The 23291-nt window shown below is 43.8% G+C and overlaps 1 protein-coding gene across 13 annotated transcripts; it reads right to left on the reverse strand.

Moving 5' to 3' along the window:
* Positions 1-538: 538 nt before the first annotated feature.
* scn3b (sodium channel, voltage-gated, type III, beta) lies at positions 539-22685 on the reverse strand. Of its 13 annotated transcripts, none has more exons than XM_036965007.1 (7): positions 22262-22684; positions 11693-11788; positions 7323-7426; positions 6643-6868; positions 4078-4216; positions 2160-2243; positions 539-1482 (listed from the first exon to the last, which is right to left on the reverse strand). In XM_036965007.1, the coding sequence occupies exons 1-6, from the start codon at positions 22401-22403 to the stop codon at positions 2180-2182; spliced, it is 771 nt and encodes a 256-aa protein (XP_036820902.1). In that variant the 5' UTR covers positions 22404-22684; the 3' UTR covers positions 539-1482; positions 2160-2179. The 13 variants fall into 13 exon arrangements, with proteins under 13 accessions (XP_036820902.1, XP_036820900.1, XP_036820899.1 ...); XM_036965005.1 differs by having other exon boundaries at positions 2178-2243; positions 4078-4186; positions 7263-7426; XM_036965004.1 differs by having other exon boundaries at positions 4078-4186; positions 7263-7426.
* Between the last annotated feature and the right edge of the window lie 606 nt (positions 22686-23291).

The raw sequence follows: 23291 nt of genomic DNA on the forward strand, positions 1-23291 counted from the left end.
GAGGACTGCCCCCCATCCGAAGGTGATTTACACCAGCTGAGCACTGTGGAGGTGGATGGATGGATAGTACAGATGGATGGCTAAACCTACCTAGACTTGGCCTAATTCATTCACACTCTACCTCCTCAGTCTCAATCAGCTTGGTGCAACCACCCCCAGACTGTCACCACCCCCAGTTCCCAGTCAAGACATGTCATCAAAACCTCGTGGGTGGACTAGTCACAATGCATTTATTGCAAATGGGATGATGCTCAATTTCTCTGTGGTATTCACTATTCAGGCAATAACAAAATAGTTATCTGTTATCTTTTTTTAGATATTTAAAAACCGCTGCAAATGCCTTCCTCTGTTATTCGTCAGACAATCAGTGAGGAGGCTGACAAACAGCTCTGCACAAATCTCATCGAGTGTTGATTTCTTTTGAGCATTTCAATGAATCTGCTTGTCTCGTCTCTGCGTTAACTGTGTAATTATATTGATTTTCAAGATCAATGTAGAAAGACTTTACAAATTAGATAAGTATAGAGAAGGGTTAGGATACATTTGGAATGCATTGTCCTTTAATAGCTCAATACAGAGATACAGTGTATAAGATATACAGCAACATATATATAGTACGATAGTACACAAAACAGTGTATACACTAATTGTAACTATAGAAGTAGGCACACATTTGAGACTCAACAGCAGTGCTACTGAATATGAAAAAACAACCTCAACAACCAGCATATGGTTTAGCGTGATCAAGTTTTTGGCTATTGGGGGCGTACAGTAGTTGTATTCTGCAGCATCGTTGTTTTGAACGTCTTAAGATGCCATTGAGTAAACTTTATACCTTACAAAAAGCTGAGGAAATAAAATGCCATATTGATGGTGTGAGTAAAAGATGGAGGGAAACTCTGGGACCAAAGTCATACTGTGCATTAAATGTTTTCTTTCACCAAAACAACTTAAGTGAAGTGAACTTGAAAAGCTATGCACTCCAATTTCTGTAAAAAGATAACAACGAGACACCGGTCGTATAAGAGAAAAACCTTGACCCATAATCTCGTCATATTCTACCAGTAGAGTAAAAATGATGTAAAAAGAATGTACCAGAAGTTTTTATGGACACCCAATTATGTGCAGTGCAGCATAATTATTAGCAATTGAACAGCATTTCACGCATTTAAAAGTGTGAGTAATTTACTTTGAAGTAATTCCTTGGTCCTCCGCAACAGTAGGTTCTGTTTTCTTTCTGTGGGTGACATTCAAATAGCATAAACAACGTATTACTCATCAAATCACTGCTGTCTGGCACAGAGTGGTACAGAGTGAAATAAGAAAGGAAAGTGTACTTGAGCATTTGAGCTAGCTCACACCGCAAGACCAAGACAAAGTTGCTGAGAGGTGTTGTGACATCTTCACTGAATGTTCCCTTCGAGGACGTCAGTCTGTATCGTCAGGTGACCATGAACTGCTTGGTGCACAGTTGGTCAGTACCTGAAACAGAGGACAGACCAAGTTGCTTGATTGTGTTTAAAAAAATGCACACATTTCCAGCTATACCGATTAGGTGCAACAACAAAACCTATTCTAAAACGCAGATTCAGAAATGTAAAACAATGACTTGCGACAAACTTCCTTCCATTTAAAAAACAGAGAGTAGCACTCTAAAGACACGTACTGAGCCTCACACAGCCCCATAGCAATACTAAGAAAAAGTGTCTTTGTCCACTTTTCTGAGAACTCAGCAGGTGGTGTGTTCCTCATGTTCCTCAAGGCCTCATTTCTTTGGCTGTTGCGATCGGGCCACTCTCCCTTTGAAAACGACACTTAAATCAGGTGCCACAGAATCCCATGCGGCGTGTAGATTTCGTATATAAAACTATTGCTTTCACCTCGTTCATTTCACTAATATATTCACATGTTTAATATTAGTAGTAGTACTATGAGTGAGAAAGAGCTGATGGCAAATTAAGACAAAGCAGAGAGAGATGAGTGGCTGATGAAGGGAACGTTATTACTATGAGGTGAGTGAGTCATGTCTTGCGGAAGAAAATGGCAGATGTGGGTGCAGCAGAAAGAGACGACTCGGGTTAGTTACATACAACGAGTTGAAGGGGAGAGTGATTTTCTGATCCGAGATCAGATTGAGAGGCACATTCAAAATACCGTACTGGTGTTGAGACAATCACTTTTATTCTGTAACTGGAACACCCAGGTTGTCTTTATTTTCGGAGGGAATGGCTAGGTAGTTTGTCCTGGAGATGGGTGGAAAGAGAGGCACATCTGAGACCCTGTGGTGCATCCATGGAGCACCATACTGTGTACATTTCATTGGGCCTTTCTTATTGAACTCTGTCAATGCATGACAATTGAGACAATTGGGATACATTAGCGTTGGGAGTGTTCCAGTTTATTCATGACAATGTGCCAACAGCAACATCGAACATAAGCCTGGATACTGACTTAGAAACTATGACGGCGATTTCCTTCAACTTTAGGATTCCCACAACCCATGAGTTAGCCTACTTCTTAGCCATTATTCTATACGGAAAATGTATCCAAGTAAGAGGACCAGGTCAAATGAAAGTGGGGAAACAGTAGGAAATCCTGTCTCCTAGCCAACAGTCCATGATTGATGTGATTTAGGTTCACTAATGTATACTACAGATCCTTTTGAAATGGCTGCATTATCCTGTACTGATGAACAGCCAGTCACATATTATGGCCGGCTGCCATCAGCGTGCCTCTAATGTAGTTTAGCTGCTCAAACAGCTCAATACCAATGGTTGCGTCCCAAATGGCACCCTATCCCCTTCCCTATATAGTGCACTATTTTTGGACCAGAGCCCTATCAGCCCTAAGTCCTGTTGGCACTAGAACGGATGGAGGTCACACCTCGCAACACACCACTGGTGGTTAAACTTAATGTGATATTCCTGGGCATTGGGTCATTAGGCGTTGCCTCTACACTGAGTGCAAAGTGCAGAGTGTTGTCTATTTGTGAAACAACTGTCACGACCCATGTAATATAGCGGCGTACAGTATACTCTTCATCTGTTCAGAGGTACATTATTTTAACCCATTTCTCAATCGATTCCTTCGGGCATTCTCTCAATTTCCCAAGTTCTGTGTACATCTATCTTGCACTATTGGTACTTGTAGTGTAAGGTACAGGAGATAGTGTAATTGGATTCCAACATGCACTGTATATTACCCAATATCGTATTGTAAGGTCGAAATGTGATGGCCACAATCCACTGTATCGACTTCCATCTACCGCCCAGCACCGTCACCAATCATTGGGAGCTGACACCACAGGAATATATTTAAGCCTTGGCCACAGAACAAGTCAATTTCAGATCCGGCTGCAAATCCTCAGAGCACTAAATTGTCTGTTTGAAAATGGCAGAAACGGAGTCAGCAGAGCGCTACAAACTATCCAGGGACCTCAGCAGAAAGACGACTTACAGCATTGAAACAGCTGACCGACTACTATTGACCGACTACTGACTGCAGGAGCCCTCAGACCGTTACACCTCCATTACACTCTTTCACAGACCGCACAACCTATACATTGGATACTGCAAGGCCTTAAGAGTAAATGTAAACTATTCACTCACCCCAATTTATTCAAGGGCTCATGAAATCAGTAGGGGTAATGTTACGCCACATTGTCAGTAATGCTTACAGTGGGTAAGGCCAGTGGGTAAGGCCAGTGGGTAAGGCCAGTGGGTAAGGCCAGTGGGTAACGCCCAAACTCCACATATAGTACTTAGCATCGTATCCAAACTGTATGTGCTGATGCCAACTCTAGTCGTCTATCATTGCCCTTCACCAAACATCTAGATACATGGTTCAAAGCAACGATAGAAGACTAGAGTTGGCCTTAGTACATACAATATGGACACGAGGCTACGATATACGAGGCCACGAGACACAAGGCTACAAGATACGGGGCTACGAGTTACAAGACCCGATTACAAGATACGAGGCTATGAGATCTAATGCTAAGAGATACAACGCTTACAAGGTACAAGACAAGCCTATGCGATAAAAAGCTAGAAAGATACATGGCTAAGAGCTACTCACGCGGTGTCCTGGGCCTGCTCGTCTGACTTGGAGATCTTCCTGTAGCAGTAAACCATCTCCACCAGGAGCCAGCAGGTGAGGAAGACCAGCAGGACGTACATCATGATCTCTGAGTACAGGGCAGTGGTGTCGTCACTGGCTGCCAGACAGACACACACAACCCATAGAGATAGATATAGGGCACACCTGCTACAAAGTCTGCATTAGCATTGGCAGCGCCATCAAAGGCTTTCACCATTTTAAAGTGGTCAGCTGGGTGGGACTAACTATGGGTTAAGGAAGGATAACAGAATTCCATCCAAGTCAGCAGAAGGGATCAGCCAAATACTCCTGAGCAAAGATTCAAGCACCACAGGTGGCAGTTAAATCATAAACTTTAGCTTTATTCCCGTTCAGACTATACACACTCTAACACAGTAGGTGGAAGTATACACCTTTTAAGTTTGATTACAAACCACCAATAAACTCATAGAAGTAGAAGAAGGAGACACTGACTACTTTGAAATTGATATAGCCCTCAATGGTTCTGCCCATGCTGTCACAGAAGTGATGATTCGCAAAGATAGGTATGCTCTCTTTCCATCTCTATGACACAACCCACACCGCATCTGATTGGATAGAACACTGCAAGACAACAAAAATAGACAATGTATTTCAACTGCATTGGTTTGATAGGGACCTACTGTCAATCTTGCACAGACTGTTCTACAAGTGTCATTTGTGAATTAAGGCATAGAGTAGTAAAGATAACTATTTGTTAATAATATAACTGGGTAGGCCAATTTGTTTGAATGGACCAGTGAACAGACCCAGCATATCAGCCATAATAAATAACTGCCTTGTCGCCACTAGCAATGAAATGACAATTCTAATTGAAATGACTCCAGTATGTAGCAATCTATTTCTGATTCATCCATTCACTCATAATCAAAACTACAAAACAGTCCTATATGTGGGCATTACAGCTTGCTCTGTTAGCCAGGTGAAGTCAATCTCATCCCGTATAGGAGGCAGTTAAGCATGCTTTGTCTGTACATGTGAGAGTTTTTTTTTGGTACATAATTGAGAATACAAATTTCATTAGATAATGGTCCAATGATAAAAAGGGTACGATCCAATTATTGCTAGTATAATCAAATGTGTAAAGTATACAGTATAGTGTTTAACGTAACCTTATTGGGAATAACCAACAAGTCCTAGACATTGTATGTAGCACATATTGATTGGTCAAGTTCCCCCACAGTTAAAAATACTGTCTTGCAACACTGCAAACTCACTACAAACCCAACGATCATGCTATCTCTTCCCCTTGTTTACTTACATACACACGGTCTTGAATTAACTATGCATGCAATTGGCCCATTGTCATCCCAGTACTCCTACCAGCATTAAACTGGAGCATTTAGGCTTCACATTTGTAACATCAAAGTGTAAACCATCAAACCTTCTTGCTACAATACATAGAGGAATAAATCATCCAAAACATGAATGATAATCGCAGTTCTCAATGTTCTTTTTGTGTCTTTGTCAGTGTTAGATGTTGTTACTGAAGAAAAAAAATGACTGTGCCAACAAGGAAGTCCAATATACTACAAGATATTATTACAATATCATCAAATAAATAGAGCAGATTAGATTTATACTTTTTTTTAAAAACATTTTATAAGCGGAAATATGTTCCTTATATTTAAATAAGGCATTCTTCCTCTCTACATGTGAGAGTTGGATCTGTTGAGAACCACTGTGTCAATGAATTGGTGCCAAACTCCAAGAAGCTTGAGGCAAAGCACTTCCTGTGTGAAACTTCCAAATCACTGCAGAAAGATCGAATTATCTTAATCCCTTCTTGTATTGGAATGAAAAATTGCTCGCTGATCCACAGCTTTTTTTCAAACGGACACCACTATGGTAGGAGATGCAAAAGAAAAGTTATGTGTTTGATGTAATGTACACAAGGGCAAACTAAAATATAGTTGCTAATGACTATTACCAAATGTAGATGTATGCAGATATGAACCAGCCACTTAAGACGCAACTAAGTCTGTCTGTATGAACCCCAGCAGTTCACAATAAGTAGGCAGGGAGAGGTATTGTAAAGTGAATGTAGGAATAGTTATATACAACTATATCTATTAAATAGTATATTTGAGTAAGGTGAACATCCCGGAAGCATCCGGTAAATAGAAACCAAATGATGTACACTACCCCTTATAATAGATAGTAAAGTAGTTGGTTAGAAACAAATCTCGCTTACTATAAGAGGGCTTCAATTGAGCTTTGATAATAATAAAAACAGAACAAAAACACACAATTACTCAATACAATAAAATGATGAACGTTGTTTTATGCAAATTGTAAATACAATTAACATACCTAATAGCGCCTAAGAAAAATAATACATTTTACTTTTAAGTTTTGTCAAAACACATGGCAGCAACCAAGGAGAAGCACATGTAAATACGCAAAGCACACATCGCCAACCACAGATAGTTAAGCCTCCAGCAAGGAGCTTGAAAGCACAGGAAGTACAATTACAAAATAGGAAGAAACAGGAAGCACTCTTACCTTCCTCTCGGACCACCAGGTTGATTACCAGGGTTTTGGTAACCGAGTGCGAGTAGGAGTCAAACTCAAACTGTCGGAACACCACACAATTGTAGGTGCCCGTGTCGTTCATTGTGACGTTGAGGATACTGATGGAGAGTTCCTGCAGGTCTTTACTTCCATTCCACACCAGGCGACCCCGCCAAGGTCCCTCCAGGTCCCTGGGGTGCCCATCAAACAGGTAGATCTGAGGGCAATATAGCAGGCATGCAGGCACACACACACGCACACACACACACACACACACACACACACACACACACACACACACACACACACACACACACACACACACACACACACACACACACACACACACACACACACACACACACACACACACACACACACACACACACACACACACATCGTTGATAGCTAACTTTGCCTCATAGTTCAAAGTACTTGTAGACCATAGAGCCTGACCAGGAAAAACCTCCATGCCCTAGTTATGGGCAATCATTCCCGGTCAGGTCACATGGTCAGGAAAAATGGCTGGTCCTATCATCAGGTGAAATACTTGTAATGAAATTGAAGAAGTTGGTGTTTGTGCGAATGGATGTTAGATGGAGGAGACCTACAGGGATGGGTTCGTCGTCAGGTGAGATGTAGTACCAGTCAACGCGTGTCTCTGCACTGACCTCCTCTCTCTTCATACAGGAGATGCAGGTCAGTTTCATTGGGTTCCCAACGACTGCCTCGGTTTCCGAGGGCACATCCACACATACTGGCCTGCTCACCTGCACTGGAGATCGTAACACACAGAGCGGCATCACACGAGCACCACACGGTAGCATGGACAGTACACATCACCCAGAGATACATACAGTGCCTTGCGAAAGTATTCGGCCCCCTTGAACTTTGCGACCTTTTGCCACATTTCAGGCTTCAAACATAAAGATATAAAACTGTATTTTTTTGTGAAGAATCAACAACAAGTGGGACACAATCATGAAGTGGAACGACATTTATTGGATATTTCAAACTTTTTTAACAAATCAAAAACTGAAAAATTGGGCGTGCAAAATTATTCAGCCCACTTAAGTTAATACTTGTAGTGCCACCTTTTGCTGCGATTACAGCTGTAAGTCGCTTGGGGTATGTCTCTATCAGTTTTGCACATCGAGAGACTGACATTTTTTCCTCCTTGCAAAACAGCTCGAGCTCAGTGAGGTTGGATGGAGAGCATTTGTGAACAGCAGTTTTCTGTTCTTTCCACAGATTCTCGATTGGATTCAGGTCTGGAATTTGACTTGGCCATTCTAACACCTGGATATGTTTATTTTTGAACCATTCCATTGTAGATTTTGCTTTATGTTTTAGATCATTGTCTTGTTGGAAGACAAATCTCCGTCCCAGTCTCAGGTCTTTTGCAGACTCCATCAGGTTTTCTTCCAGAATGGTCCTGTATTTGGCTCCATCCATCTTCCCATCAATTTTAACCATCTTCCCTGTCCCTGCTGAAGAAAAGCAGGCCCAAACCATGATGCTGCCACCACCATGTTTGACAGTGGGGATGGTGTGTTCAGCTGTGTTGCTTTTACGCCAAACATAACATTTTGCATTGTTGCCAAAAAGTTCAATTTTGGTTTCATCTGACCAGAGCACTTTCTTCCACATGTTTGGTCCCAGGTGGCTTGTGGCAAACTTTAAACAACACTTTTTATGGATATTTTTAAGAAATGGCTTTCTTCTTGCCACTCTTCCATAAAGGCCAGATTTGTGCAATATACGACTGATTGTTGTCCTATGGACAGAGTCTCCCACCTCAGCTGTAGATCTCTGCAGTTCATCCAGAGTGATCATGGGCCTCTTGGCTGCATCTCTGATCAGTCTTCTCCTTGTATGAGCTGAAAGTTTAGAGGGACGGCCAGGTCTTGGTAGATTTGCAGTGGTCCGATACTCCTTCCATTTCAATATTATCGCTTGCACAGTGCTCCTTGGGATGTTTAAAGCTTGGGAAATATTTTTGTATCCAAATCCGGCTTTAAACTTCTTCACAACAGTATCTCGGACCTGCCTGGTGTGTTCCTTGTTCTTCATGATGCTCTCTGCGCTTTTAACGGACCTCTGAGACTATCACAGTGCAGGTGCATTTATACGGAGACTTGATTACAGACAGGTGGATTGTATTTATCATCATTAGTCATTTAGGTCAACATTGGATCATTCAGAGATCCTCACTGAACTTCTGGAGAGAGTTTGCTGCACTGAAAGTAAAGGGGCTGAATAATTTTGCACGCCCAATTTGTCAGTTTTTGATTTGTTAAAAAAGTTAGAAATATCCAATAAATGTTGTTCCACTTCATGATTGTGTCCCACTTGTTGTTGATTCTTCACAAAAAAATACAGTTTTATATCTTTATGTTTGAAGCCTGAAATGTGGCAAAAGGTCGCAAAGTTCAAGGGGGCCGAATACTTTCGCAAGGCACTGTAATTGTGTGTGTGTGTGTGTGTGTGTGTGTGTGTGTGTTTTTGTGTGAGAGAGGCAGTGTTTTGTGTCATGAATATTGTTCTGGGGGCATCTCTGCAGAGTGGTCACTAGTTGGCACAGCCACAAAGTCATACAATCCGATGTTTAAACCCAACCCTAACCTTAACACTGACCTTAACAACACTGCTAAACTTAACACTTAACCCTAACCTTAAAGTAAGCAAAACATTTTTTATGATTTTTTACAATATAGCCCCTTTTAGCTTTGCAGCTGGCCTAAGGGGAAATCGTTCAGTTCTACCTCCAAGACAAGACTCAAATGTCAACCTACGTGTGAGAGCTGGCGGGAATAAAAGACAACAAAAACACAAAAGGATCATTAAATTAAATCACACCCTCCACCCATCCCCCCCACAGTCTGTTGTCTGAACGTGGTGTTCTATCTGATAACCCTGTCAACTCATTTTGTTCCAACCTTGGATGAGCTCCCTGTTGTGCCAGTCAGACTGGCATAATGCAGTACCATAAATACCACTGTTCTCAAATCTCAACTCACTCACCACATAATACACCCTCACACCCTGGACCAAAATAAATGTCACACTAGACTGACAACTGTGGACACGTGCAGTGAGCGTAACATCACCCACCCCACTACACAAGGTCTGAATCCCAAACAGCAGGGCCCAGGTCAAAAGTAGTGCACTATATAGGGAATAGGATGCCATTTGGGACACAGGCAAACCCAGTCAAACCCAGCCAGGCTGCTATATTGATTGAGGGATGAAAATATGTGGTTTCCTGCATGGAGTCTTTGTGTGACTGACTGATGAAACACAGGGTTAGTATTATGTAACCCAGAGCCCCAGGCTTTCTGTCAACATCGATCACATCTCCAGCTCATTTTGAATTGTCATACATGCAGGCACATGGAAACCGGGACAGTCACAGTTGTGAAAGTGACACAGAAACGTACTGGGAAAGAGGTCCAAGTAGAAACCTACTCTAAATGATACAAAATGTGTCTGTAGCCTAATGTTATCTATGAATTCATTTATTTCTTATTTCTGAAGGGCAACACAGACAGACCTCATCTGAGGCTTTAACTCACTGAGAAGTGAGAAGAGGATCTACTGTATGATCTCTATTTATGTCCCTCTATTAGTTTGTTCATGTTTTTAAATGTTGGAATAATACACTACTGTATATATACAAAAGTGGAACCCTTAGTGGATTTGGCTATTCAGCCATACCCGTTGCTGACAGGTGTATAAAATCGAGCACATCGCCATGCAATCTCCATAGACAAACATTGGCACTAGAATGGCCTTATTTACATAGAATGCCACCTTTCCAACAAGTCAGTTCGTCAAATTTCTGCCCTGCTAGAGTTGCCCCGGTCAACTGTAAGTGCCGTTAATGTGAAATGGAAACATCTAGGAGCAACAACAGCTCAGCCGCAAAGTGGTAGACAACACAAGCTCACAGAACGGGACCGCAGAGTGCTGAAGCACATAAAACTTGTCTTTCCTTGGTTGCAACACTCATTACCGAGTTTCAAACTGCCTCTGAAAACAACGTCAGCACAAAAACTGTTCATCGGAAGCTTTTCTGGGTTTAGCAGATGCCAGGAAAACGCTACCTGCCCCAATGCATAGTGCCAACTGTAAAGTTTGGTGGATGAGGAATAATGGTCTGGGGCTGTTTTTCATGGTTTGGCATCTTAGTTCCACTGAAGGAAAATCTTAAACCTACAGCATTCATTGACATTCTAGAAGATTCTGTGCTTCCAACTTTGTGGTAACAGTTTGGGGATGGCCCTTTCCTGTTTCAGCATGATAATGCTCCCGTCCACAAAGGGAAGTCCATACATAAATGTTTTGTTGAGATCATTGTGGAAAAACTTGACTGGCCTACACAGAGCCTTGACCTCAACCTCCTCAAACACCTATGGAATGAATTGGAACGCCGACTGCGAGCCAGGCCTAATCGCCCAGCATCAGTGCCCAACCTCACTAATGCTCTTGTGGCTGAATGGAAGCAAGTCCCCGCAGAAATGTTCCCACATAGTGGAATGTCTTCCCAGAAGAGTGTTGGCTGTTATTGCAGCAAAGGGGGGGGACCAACTCCATTTTAATGCCCATAATTGTGGAATGAGATGTTCGACAAGCAGGTGTCCACATACTTTGGTCATGTAATATATTTAGAATATTTTATATAAAAATGGTGCTAAATTGTATTTTATTTTACTTCAGAGAGTGATTACCAAAATCACGTCCTGTCTGTAAGCTTCTACATGTGACGATAATATGTTTACATTTTACTATATGCTTCGTATGTCACTTGACCCAGTCAAATCATGCCACACTAGCCTTTGTCAGACCTTTCAAAGTGGTCAGTTGAATCCCCCCCCCCCCAAAAAAAAAGTCACGTAAATGATGACAGAACATAAATGCTTAGCTAAGTGTTTGGTCGTGATGTGCCAATTTATGTTAATAACCGTCGCATCGCAAGTATAAGATAAGTGTGATTTTCAACCATTAGAAACAAATGCATAATGTAAGTGCAAACACTTACCTACTAAAACCAAAAGTAATAGAGAATACAATATAACCCTGATTCGAGTTCTCATATTCGGTGTTCTCTGGGATAGCTGTCTTGGGCACTCTCTCCCTGTTCACATTCAAAGAAAGAAAACACACTTTAAACTTCGAATAATCTCATATTTCATCTACAGTATTTCTATGGCGTGGTGGCAGATTGCCCTAGTTTGATTAGGCTATTTGAGGAGCGTATTTTCAGGACAATGGACAGCGCACTGGTACCCAGGAGATCAGTCGTCGATAATTATAACATATTCTTTGTAGAGATTTCACAAAGTGTGAGAAAAATATCGCTTTATATGCTGGTCTATCAATTATACGTAAAGTTGTAATGTCGAACAGGTTACACAAAAGGCAACGGTTATTTGCCAGTGTTGAAGACACTGAAGATTAATTAAATAGTATAATTGACTAGCATGTTGCCTAAGATTCATAATTTATCTTTTTGTAAACTACTCCCACATTATTCCAGTAGTAGTAACTTTGTGGTGAGAAAATAAAATAACTCACACACTCAGTCATTCACTCGATATTCCTCGCAGTTCCGGCATGAATAAAACCTCAGAAGAGACCTGTAGATTCCACACTCCGGTTAGGCCACTTTCTATTGTGGGATCTGGGTGAGCGTCTAGAAATCCTCAATCATACAATGACAATGGATTGTAAAAAGTTTAATATGAAAAGCGAATAATAAATAGGTTTGATGGAAAAAAAAGGCTACTCCTTTGTCAGAATCTTCATAAAAGGAGGAGCAATCCGAAAATGACGTTTCTTCTTCCGCTGCCCACTGCCTTTGTTTTTCACAATAAGCGACCACTTAGCGCTCCGATAATATTGTCCTTGATGCGCATGCGTAAAAGTCACTCCCCATTTACAGTAGGCTCTTCTTGTTCACAAGCACATAGACAACAACAAGTAGAATCGGAAAAAAAATACAAAAGGACTAGTGCTCCAATTCCTTTTTACCGCAAATTAGTCATTTTGGAAGTTTTTCATGGTAAGCCATTCTCGTGATTTTATTTAATGGTTGTTGAGCACCCCTCCTTTCCTTTGCTTGCTGAAGTGCAAAGGCCTGCCTGAACTCCTACCATCTTACCATGCTTTCCTATTTTTAACCATTTGACCTTTCACTCTAAATAAATAACACATTTCAAAATGGCTATTTACGTGAAACATTAGTACCCTTAAACTGTGCACTCCAATCAAGTATACTTGCGGGCTATTACAAATATATTCAAATGTATATACAGTAACAGTCAAAAGTGTGGACACCTACTTATTGAAGGGTTTTTCTTTATTTTTAGTATGTTCTATATTGTAGAATAAAACTATGAAATAACACATATGAAATCATTTAGTAACCAAAAACGTGTTAAACAAAAAAAAATATATATTCTTCAAAGTAGCCACCCTTTGCCTTGATGACAGCTTTGCACATTCTTGGCATTCTCTCAACCAGCTTACAACATTCTTGAAGGAGTTTCCACATATGCTGAGCACTTGTTGCCTGCTTTTTATTCACTATGTGGTTCAACTCATCCCAAACCATCTCAATTGGGTTGCGGTTGGGTGATTGTGGAGGCCAAGTCATCGAATGCAGCACTCCATCACTCTCCTTGGTCAAATAGCCCTTACACAGCCTGGAGGTATGTTTTGGGTGATTGTCCTGCTGATTAACAGATGATAGTCCCACTATGCACAAACCAGATGGGATGATGTATAGCTGCAGAATGCTGTGGTAGCCATGATGGTTAAGTATGCCTTCAATTCTAAATAAATCACTGACAGTGTCACCAGCAAAGCACCCCCACACCATCACACCTCCTCCTCCATGCTTTACGGTGGGAACCACACATGCGGAGATCATCCATTCATTCACCTACTCTGTGTCTCACAAAGACACGGCAGTTGGAACCAAACATCTCAAATTTTGACTCATAAGACAAAAGGACAGATTTCCCCCATTCTAATGTCCATTGTTTCTTGGCCCAAGCAAGTCTCTTCTTTTTATTTTTATTAGTGTCCTTTAGTAGTGGTTCCTTTGCAGCAATTCGACCATGAAGGCCTGATTCACACAGTCTCTTCTGAACAGTTCATGTTGAAATGTGTCTGTTACTTGAACTCTATGAAGCATGTATTTGGGCTGCAATCTGAGGCTGGTAACTCTAATGAACCTAGAGGTAACTCCTTTCCTGTGGTGGTCCTCATGAGAGCCAGTTTCATCATAGCGCTTGATGATTTTGTGACTGCACGTGAAGAAACGTTCAAAGTTCTTTCCGCATTGACTGAACTTAATGTCTTAAAGTAATGATGGACTTTCGTTTCTTTTTGCTTATTTGAGCTGTTCTTGCCATAATATGGACTTGGTCTTTTACCAAATAGGGCTATCTTCTGTATACCACCTCTACCTTGTCACAACACAACTGATTGGCTCAAACATATTAAGAAGGAAAGAAATTCCACAAATTCACTTTTAACAAAGCACACCTGTTAATTGAAAAGCATTCCAGGTGACTACCTCATGAAACTGGGTGAGAGAATACCACGAGTACGCAAAGCTGTCATCAAGGCAAAGGGTGGCTACTTTGAAAAATCTAAAATCTAAAATATGTTTTGATTTCTTTAACACTTTTTTTGGTTACTACATGATTCCATATGTGTTATTTCTACAATGTAGTAAATAGTAAAAACAAAGAAAAACTCTGGAATGAGTAGCTGTGTCTGAACTTTTGACTGGTACTGTAATGTTTTTATATTTTAAAGTATTCCAACAAGTAATCCAATACCTTGTTAGCCTAAGTAATGGCATTTGAATGAATACAATACTAATATCACTGCTCTTTAGTTCACACAGAACTGGGCTACAAAAAAAGACACGCCATCTAACAAAGACGAAGGACTGTTTTTCATTTAATACAAAGACATTTTCAGTGCAGATTGTTCCTCAATCTTCTTACATTTCTTTAAAGTTTGTTTTAGTTATATTTATTCACACAAAGGAAGACAAGTGAAAAGCAAAACAGGGCAGATAAAAACAAGGTAAAAAAAGTGTGCAGATTAGTTTTTAAACCCAAGAGGGTTTATATGAAAACTACATTAAAATAAAAATGATATACAGTATGTTGTTGTGTGTGTATGGATGTATGTACGTGTGTGTGTGTACAATACAGTTTGTTCAATCAATTATACAAAGTATACTAATAACAATTGAACACGATAGATTCAGTGTGCAAAAAAACGAGTTTGTTTGTGTGTGTGCATGAAATGGTGAGAGTTAGGCTACATGGAGGAGACTACTGTGCATCTCACAAAAAAGTGATTAAATTCCCATGAAAAAAAAGGTTCACTATAGGTCTTACTTCCAACACGGAATTGAGATGGAAGAGCTGTAGAAGTCTTTTTCTTGCTCAACAGATGATTGTTGACTTTATATTGTTTGAAGATTCTTGTAATGCTAGTAAAGTATATTTTTTGGGATATCCAAAGTAGATGGGTAAATGTGTTTTTATACTATACTGAACAAAATAAAAAGTGTCTGGTCTTAGACAATCCCGCAGCTCATTAAACATGGGGCCAACACTTTACATGTAGCTTTTATATTTTTGTTCAGTATATTTGTAATTGTCAGAATTCAAGGGGGGAGTGATTTTTGAGAGAAAAAATGTACTGAGGATTATTTAGAGACCAGCTGTAACCCATGGTTTCCGTAGCCATTTTCTGCTCTCTTTAAGAGGTCTTAACAAGGGAAAGCAGTGGTGAAATACATAATTGAAAGATGTGAGAAAAGTCTGGTAAGCAGACTTCACATCGGCATGGTTATAAATATTTGTGCTCGGTATTACTGTTGTTAAATATTCTACATGTATTGCTACTTTCAATTCCCACCTGTTCTTTTCCAGCTGACAAAGAAAAGTGGAATATGTTCATAAATGGCAGTATAAAGTGTACCTATTTTTGACCCATTATTCAATAAATCAGTAAAAAATATGATCAATAAGTGTAACGGCGTTCTTCGTTTGTTGGAAGAGAGGACCGAAATGCAGCGTGGTGGTTACTCATGTTCTTTAATGAATGAATGACGATACATGAAATAACTAAATGAATACGAAAACAACAAACGGAACGTGAAACCTAATACAGCCTATCTGGTGAACACTACACAAAGACAGGAACAATCACCCACAAACACACAGTGAAACCCAGGCTACCTAAGTATGATTCTCAATCAGAGACAACTAATGACACCTGCCTCTGATTGAGAACCATACTAGGCCGAAAACATAGAACTGCCCCAAAACATAGAAAAACAAACATAGACTACCCACCCAACTCACGCCCTGACCATACTAAATAAATACAAAAACAACGGAAATAGAGGTCAGAACGTGACAGTACCCCCCCCCAAAGGTGCGGACTCCGGCCGCAAAACCTTGACCTATAGGGGAGGGTCTGGGTGGGCGTCTGTCCGCGGTGGCGGCTCTGGCGCGGGACGCGGACCCCACTTCACCATTGTCTTAGTCCGCCTTATTGTCCGCCTCCGTGGCCTTCTCACCATGACCACCCCTCTCAATGACCCCACTGGACAGAGGGGCTGCTCGGGACAGAGGGGCAGCTCGGGACAGAGGTGAAGCAGCTGCTCGGGACAGAGGGACAACTGCTCGGGACAAAGGGGCGATAGCAGCTCGGGACAGAGGGGCGATAGCAGCTCGGGACAGAGGGGCGATAGCAGCTCGGGACAGAGGGGCGATGGCTGCTCTGGACAGAGGGACAGCTGCTCGGGACAGAGGGGCAGCTGCTCGGGACAGAGGGGCGGCAGCAGCTTGGGACAGAGGGGCGACAGCTGCTCTGGACAGAGGGGCAGCTGCTCGGGCGGCCCCTGGCTGACTGACGGCACTGGCGGCCCCTGGCTTACTGGCGGCACTGGCGGCCCCTGGCTTACTGGCGGCCCCTGGCTGACTGGCGGCACTGGCGGCCCCTGGCTGACTGGCGGCACTGGCGGCCCCTGGCTGACTGGCGGCACTGGCGGCCCCTGGCTGACTGGCGGCACTGGCGGCCCCTGGCTGACTGGCGGCACTGGCGGCCCCTGGCTGACTGGCGGCACTGGCGGCCCCTGGCTGACTGGCGGCACTGGCGGCCCCTGGCTGACGGGCGGCACTGGCGGCCCCTGGCTGACGGGCGGCACTGGCGGCCCCTGGCAGACGGGCGGCACTGGCGGCCCCTGGCAGACGGGCGGCACTGGCGGCTCCTGGCAGACGGGCGGCACTGGCGGCGCTGGGCAGACGGGCGGCACTGGCGGCGCTGGGCAGACGGGCGGCACTGGCGGCGCTGGGCAGACGGGCGGCGTTGGCGGCGCTGGGCAGACGGGAGGCTCAGCTGGTGCTGGGCAGACGGGAAGCTCAGCTGGCGCTGGGCAGACGGGAAGCTCAGCTGGCGCTGGGCAGACGGGAAGCTCAGCTGGCGCTGGGCAGACGGGAAGCTCAGCTGGCGCTGGGCAGACGGGAAGCTCCGGCAACGCTGGAGAAACGGAAGGCCCTGGTAGCGCCGGAGAGGCGGGAGACTCCGGCAGCGGCGCCGGACAGGCGGGAGGCTCCGGCAGAGGCGCCGGACAGGCGGGAGGCTCCGGCAGAGGCGCCGGACAGGCGGGAGGCTCCGGCAGAGGCGCCGGACAGGCGGGAGGCTCCGGCAGAGGCGCCGGACAGGCGGGAGGCTCCGGCAGAGGCGCCGGACAGGCGGGAGGCTCCGGCAGAGGCGCCGGACAGGCGGGAGGCTCCGGCAGAGGCGCCGGGCAGGCGGGAGGCTCCGGCAGAGGCGCCGGACAGGCGGGAGGCTCCGGCAGAGGCGCCGGACAGGCGGGAGGCTCCGGCAGAGGCGCCGGACAGGCGGGAGGCTCCGGCAGAGGCGCCGGACAGGCGGGAGGCGCCGGACAGGCGGGAGGCTCCGGCAGAGGCGCCGGACAGGCGGGAGGCTCCGGCAGCGGCGCCGGACAGGCGAGAGGCTCCGGCAGAGGCGCCGGACAGGTGGGAGGCTCCGGCAGCGCTGGAGAGGAGGAAGGCTCTGGTAGCGCCGGAGAGGCGGGAGACTCCGGCAGCGCTGGAGAGGAGGAAGGCTCTGGACGGATGGGCCGGAGAGACAGCCTGGTACGGGGGGCTGCCACCGGAGGGCTGGTGCGTGGAGGTGGTGACGGATAGACCGGACCGTGAAGGCGTACTGGAGATCTTGAGAGCAGGGCTGGCACCAACCGCCCTGGCTGGATCCTCACCCTAGCCCGGCAGATGTGGGGAGCTGGGATGTAGCGCACCGGGCTAAGCACGCGTACTGGGGACACCGTGCGCACAACTGCATAACACGGTGCCTGACCAGCACCACGCCCGCCACAGTTAGCACTGCTATGAGCACTGTAGTGCTGAGATGGCACAGGACGTGCAAGGCTAGGGAGATGCACAGGAGGCCTGGTGCGTGAGGCTGGCACAGTCTTCACCAGACCCCTCGCACGCACCTCAGGATGAGTATGGAGAGCTGACCCCGGTGCCATTAAATCCCTGACACGCTCCGTCGGGCGAATGTCGTGCCTCATGCACCAAACCAGCAAGTCCCTCATATCACTCTCCTCCAATCTCCCCATTAACTCCTTCACAGTCTCTGCTTCGCTCACCTCCAACACCAGCTCTGGTTCTGAGCTCCTCCTTGGCTCCTCACGATAAACGGGGGGAGTTGGCTCAGGTCTGACTCCTGACTCTGCCACACTCCCCCTGTGCCCCCCCCCAAGAAATTTTTGGGGGTGACTCTCGGGCTTCCATCCGCTCTGCCGTGCTAGTTCCTCATAATGCCGCCTCTCTGCTTTTGCTGCCTCCAGCTCGGCCTTGGGGCGGCAATATTCTCCTGGCTCTGCCCAGGGTCCTTTCCCGTCCAGTTCTTCCTCCCATGTCCATTTCTCCAGGTGGTGCAGCCTCTCCCACTGTAGCTGCTGCTGCTCCTGCTGCTGCTGCCTTTGCTGCTGCTGCTGTTGCTCCTGCTGCACCAGTCGCTTCTCCTGCTGCTGCTGTTGCTGCTGCCTCTGTTTACCACGCCGCTTGGTCCTTGGTAGGTGGGTGATTCTGTCACGGCGTTCTTCGTTTGTTGGAAGAGAGGACCGAAATGCAGCGTGGTGGTTACTCATGTTCTTTAATGAATGAATGACGATACATGAAATAACTAAATGAATACGAAAACAACAAACGGAACGTGAAACCTAATACAGCCTATCTGGTGAACACTACACAAAGACAGGAACAATCACCCACAAACACACAGTGAAACCCAGGCTACCTAAGTATGATTCTCAATCAGAGACAACTAATGACACCTGCCTCTGATTGAGAACCATACTAGGCCGAAAACATAGAACTGCCCCAAAACATAGAAAAACAAACATAGACTACCCACCCAACTCACGCCCTGACCATACTAAATAAATACAAAAACAACGGAAATAGAGGTCAGAACGTGACAATAAGGATGACTGATGAACTTTTGTGGGCTTGTCGATGTGGGGATATACAGTAGATAGCTCGAGTATAAAGTATTCAAAAAGTCAGATGTCAGTAAGTGGTTCTCACTTTTAAATAAATTCATGTTGTAGTCACCCAATAGAAAATACATTTGATCTGAATTATTAATCAAATCTACGGCTGATGCAGTGACATCATCAAAACTACCAATGTCAGTATCGTGTGGCTTATAAACACACCCAATTATAACTTTTTTTTAACCACCCAAAAAAATTAACATGATGGGAATTTCTATAAAGAGCTATTCAATGTCAATGATATGAGATGCAAGTGCATTACAAAGAATGTAAGACATTTGTGAACAAAAATGGACAGGGTCATTGACAACAGACACCCAATGTACCACCACAACCACACACATGTTATATAAGGCTGTTTAGCATCTGCAAGGAGAGCGCTTACTCATAGCCACTCATTTAATACAGATCAGTGAAGCCCATATTTGTTTCTTCAACCCCTCAGGGTTGGGTATTGTGTGTAGATTGATGAGTATCCATTTTAGAGGAAGGCTGTCATGTAGCAAAATGTGGAAAAAGTAATGGAGTCTGAATACTTTCCGAATGCACTGCATACTCTGACCTCGTTGTGTACAGTATGTGTTGAGGGTACTGTGTGGGGCATTAAACTAGGGCACGTGCAGGGCATTGAAAAACACGTCATTCTGAGCACAACAAGAAAAGCCATAAGCCCACAGAGCTTCTAATGCAACCTTCAAATCCCCACGACTCTCTCTAATATTTGGTGCTTATAGCAGTTTGACGCAATGATCTTTCATCTACATAACACATCATCTGCATCTGATACAAAGCCATAAAGTGTTCCGATGCCATTTAATTCCATTGTGTTTCACGGCTTTCTCTCTGATATTACCTCTGAGAGCAGTCATTATCCACCCCATCAACCACTCACCAGTGTGAAAGAAGCCCTGGCTGCGTCACAAATGTCACCCTATAGAGGCACCTTTTCTGACGCAGACCTAAAGTACTGATCAAGGATTGGCGCGATATCAAATATACCCATTATGAGACACATTGAGTATGAATTATGTGAGCTTTCCAAGTACATGTATTCAGGAAAGACTAAGCTGTTTAATGAATTGTGAGGCATTGCCATGTGGAATATGATCAGATTTCTATAATGATGACTGATTACTGTAATGGATGGTACGGTGTGTGTTCCATACATTGCAGAAATACAGTACATTCTAAACCAGCATCTAAAGCAAAATATATTGTGACATTGATACGCATTCCAAAATATTCTTACTTGTATTTCTCTGTGGTACTTCAACCTCAAACTCTCGAGAATGTTCTTCAATGTTCCTAATCTGGAAATAATCCAAAGTTTTATCCAGTGAAGGCTTCGTGAAGCTCCATTCAGCTTCATAAAGCAGATACAGTGTACATGTAGTGCTCCGATTTGGAGATTCAGTGTAATCTAACAAGGGAGATCACTGTGTTTAGTCTAGTGGCCAATGTACAGTATCTGTATGGAGGAATTAGAAAGGCTTACCTCAAAGTACACTGTAGGTTGAAGGATTTAGGCTTCCTACCAGGGATTGCAAATTTAAATTAGGAGTATGTTGTCATTTCATATATATGGATGTTGTATGTGACACATTTTTCAATGTTTATATATCGGAGCACATGGCTGATTAACCCAAATCATATATTCATGCCATCAAGCAAGTAGGCAGCAATCATAATTTGAGTGACTAATTCCACGGCATATTATTTCGAATGAAAACACATTAAATAACAATGAAAATGGCAGTGGAACAGAAGCAGTGTGATGTTGTCAGCAAGCTGGGTGAGTCTCAGACAGACTGAATATGGCAGGCCTGGTGGCTGCCACCGCCACATCCCACAGATAAGGGAACCATGGTAACAGTGTTGCAGAAGTACCGGATGATGGGAACAACACAGGAGGATCTCAGCTCCGAGAAAGAGAAACCAAACGGGTTTGTTTATCATGCTCATCTCCAAGAACAAAACAAATAGATGTGTTCCTACCCACATCCTACCCACGTGTGTCATTTCAATGAAATGACATTAAACTAACGTGGAATAGACAGTGAACGAACGTATCCATTTCCTAATAAAGGTACACACAGCGCTAATCTTTGAGGGTGGTGGTAATGCACTCCAAGCAAATCACTGGTGGCCTATTTACAGTAAAGTAGACTGATTAGATATAGACACCCAACCGGTAAATGGATGCACCGGTAAGCTGACACTTAGGCTCAGCAGAAAGATGAGATTGTGAACCTGAATTGGGATGACCAAAAATGGAAAACTAGCGAGTGGTGTTCGGAGAAGGAGAAAATGTTTTTTGAAACAGAGTGAGACAGGAACAGTACTGTACTGTAGGAAATTGTCCAATAAGAAACACTGTCAAAACAAAAAAATCTGTTACAAATGTTTAAAAATACAAATGTTTTGCCTCAAATGTTAAATTAACAACAACAACAACAAAAGATTTAGTCAAACATTTAAAACATTAAAACACTTTGTTCAAACGTTTTAAAAAATGTAACTATCGGCCTGTGTTTACTACTGCATGGCGTCCGGGACAACAGATTCCCAGGGATTTGGAGGGATTTCAAGATTACAACATGATTACAGCATGTGGACACTGATGGGAAATGTTGGAACTTAACTGTGAAATCTGTCCAGAAACTATAGAAACGTTTTAATTAATGAAACTCAGTGCTGAATTAATGAAAAGTAGACAATATATTTATCCCCAGTAGTGTAGTGCAGATGTTCAACACAAACATGCTTATGGGGGTTACACAATCCTATTTGAGGCTCGATTTTGAGGGGTCGGATCTATGTTATGGAGCATTTTTTTTTGTTGGTGGCATTACTGATATACACTCATCAATTTCAATATTGATGTACCACAATTAGAACTGCAACAAATCAAACCTTTTTAATTGTATGTAACACAGCATTATTCCCCGCCCCCCAAATAAATCAAATAGCAACACTCACATTGAGTCTGTATCCATGGGATCCTGAAAACAATCTTCCATATCAAACGCGTTTCCTCCAAAAATGTGTGCTGCTCCAAACAAAACACTAAAGACCAAACACGTTCAAAAAGCATTTGGTAACAAGTATTTTGTGTTTGCATCTATCCATGTGTTATCGACAGACAGTGATGGGACCAGGAACAGTTGTGGGCTCCACTAGCAGCTGGCAAAAGGTGACATTATGTCAACCCGAGGACAAAAACAAACTTTCTATAAATAACATTGTAGCCGTTGTTTAAGCAACTGGAGCAGAAATACTATTGAAACATTGCAAGTCCTTACACGAGAAAGACGTATGCTGGTTTACACGATTAGAGGAAAAGATGCTACCTACAACCATAAAGCCTTCTTCGGCTTACCCCTCCACAAAGAACCCTTTGGCAACCCTTTTTCTAAGAGCACAGTGCCAGTGCCAGCTGAGAGAGGTATGACAAGTAGTCAGATAGCGGGTGGTGTGAGATGTGATATTCAGTGAGACATTGTTTCTAATCTCCGCGATAGGGGCTGTCAGGCAATGGCACTTTCGATGGGGAATCACCACACTTTAAACCCGGGACTTGGCACCAAGTCGTGGGAACTGATACTGACAGCCTTTGACGATTGGTCCAGCTGACCTTCTCAATCTGCTCACAGTCTAAACCCTTTCTATTAGCAGAGTGCCCTGTGGATGAACTATCATGCAGCTCTTATATTGTCTAGATTACTCAGCTCGGAACGAGTCCAGGGGTTGGAGTGATGATGATACATTTACCGCTGCTCGGAGAGAGAGAGGGAAATGACCACAAACGGAAGAAAGAATATTGTGTCATAAAATATTCATAAATACTCCCGAAAGGTTCTGGGTCACTTCGTACAAAGATGTTGGGTTGAAACAAAGAGAAGCAGGCACCAGAGCTGAGTGGTCATCCAATGAAAAGGTGATGTTTTGATTTGACAATGGTGGCTGGAGCCTGAAAGACATGGAGCGTGATGACCTGGAAAGTGTTTCT

This window comes from Oncorhynchus mykiss, chromosome 27 (assembly GCF_013265735.2).
Source record: "Oncorhynchus mykiss isolate Arlee chromosome 27, USDA_OmykA_1.1, whole genome shotgun sequence".
In the NCBI taxonomy this organism is placed as follows: domain Eukaryota; kingdom Metazoa; phylum Chordata; class Actinopteri; order Salmoniformes; family Salmonidae; genus Oncorhynchus; species Oncorhynchus mykiss.

Excerpts from the sequence above, each read along its gene's own strand:
- scn3b (XM_036965003.1), bottom strand. The coding sequence starts at position 22,403 with ATGCAAACACAAAATACTTGTTACCAAATGCTTTTTGAACGTGTTTGG. Across the intron at positions 11,789-22,261 it reads CCCATGGATACAGACTCAAT|GGAGAGAGTGCCCAAGACAG; the intron begins GTGAGTGTTGCT and ends GAATGTGAACAG. Across the intron at positions 7,427-11,692 it reads ATTACTTTTGGTTTTAGTAG|TGCAGGTGAGCAGGCCAGTA; the intron begins GTAAGTGTTTGC and ends TACGATCTCCAG.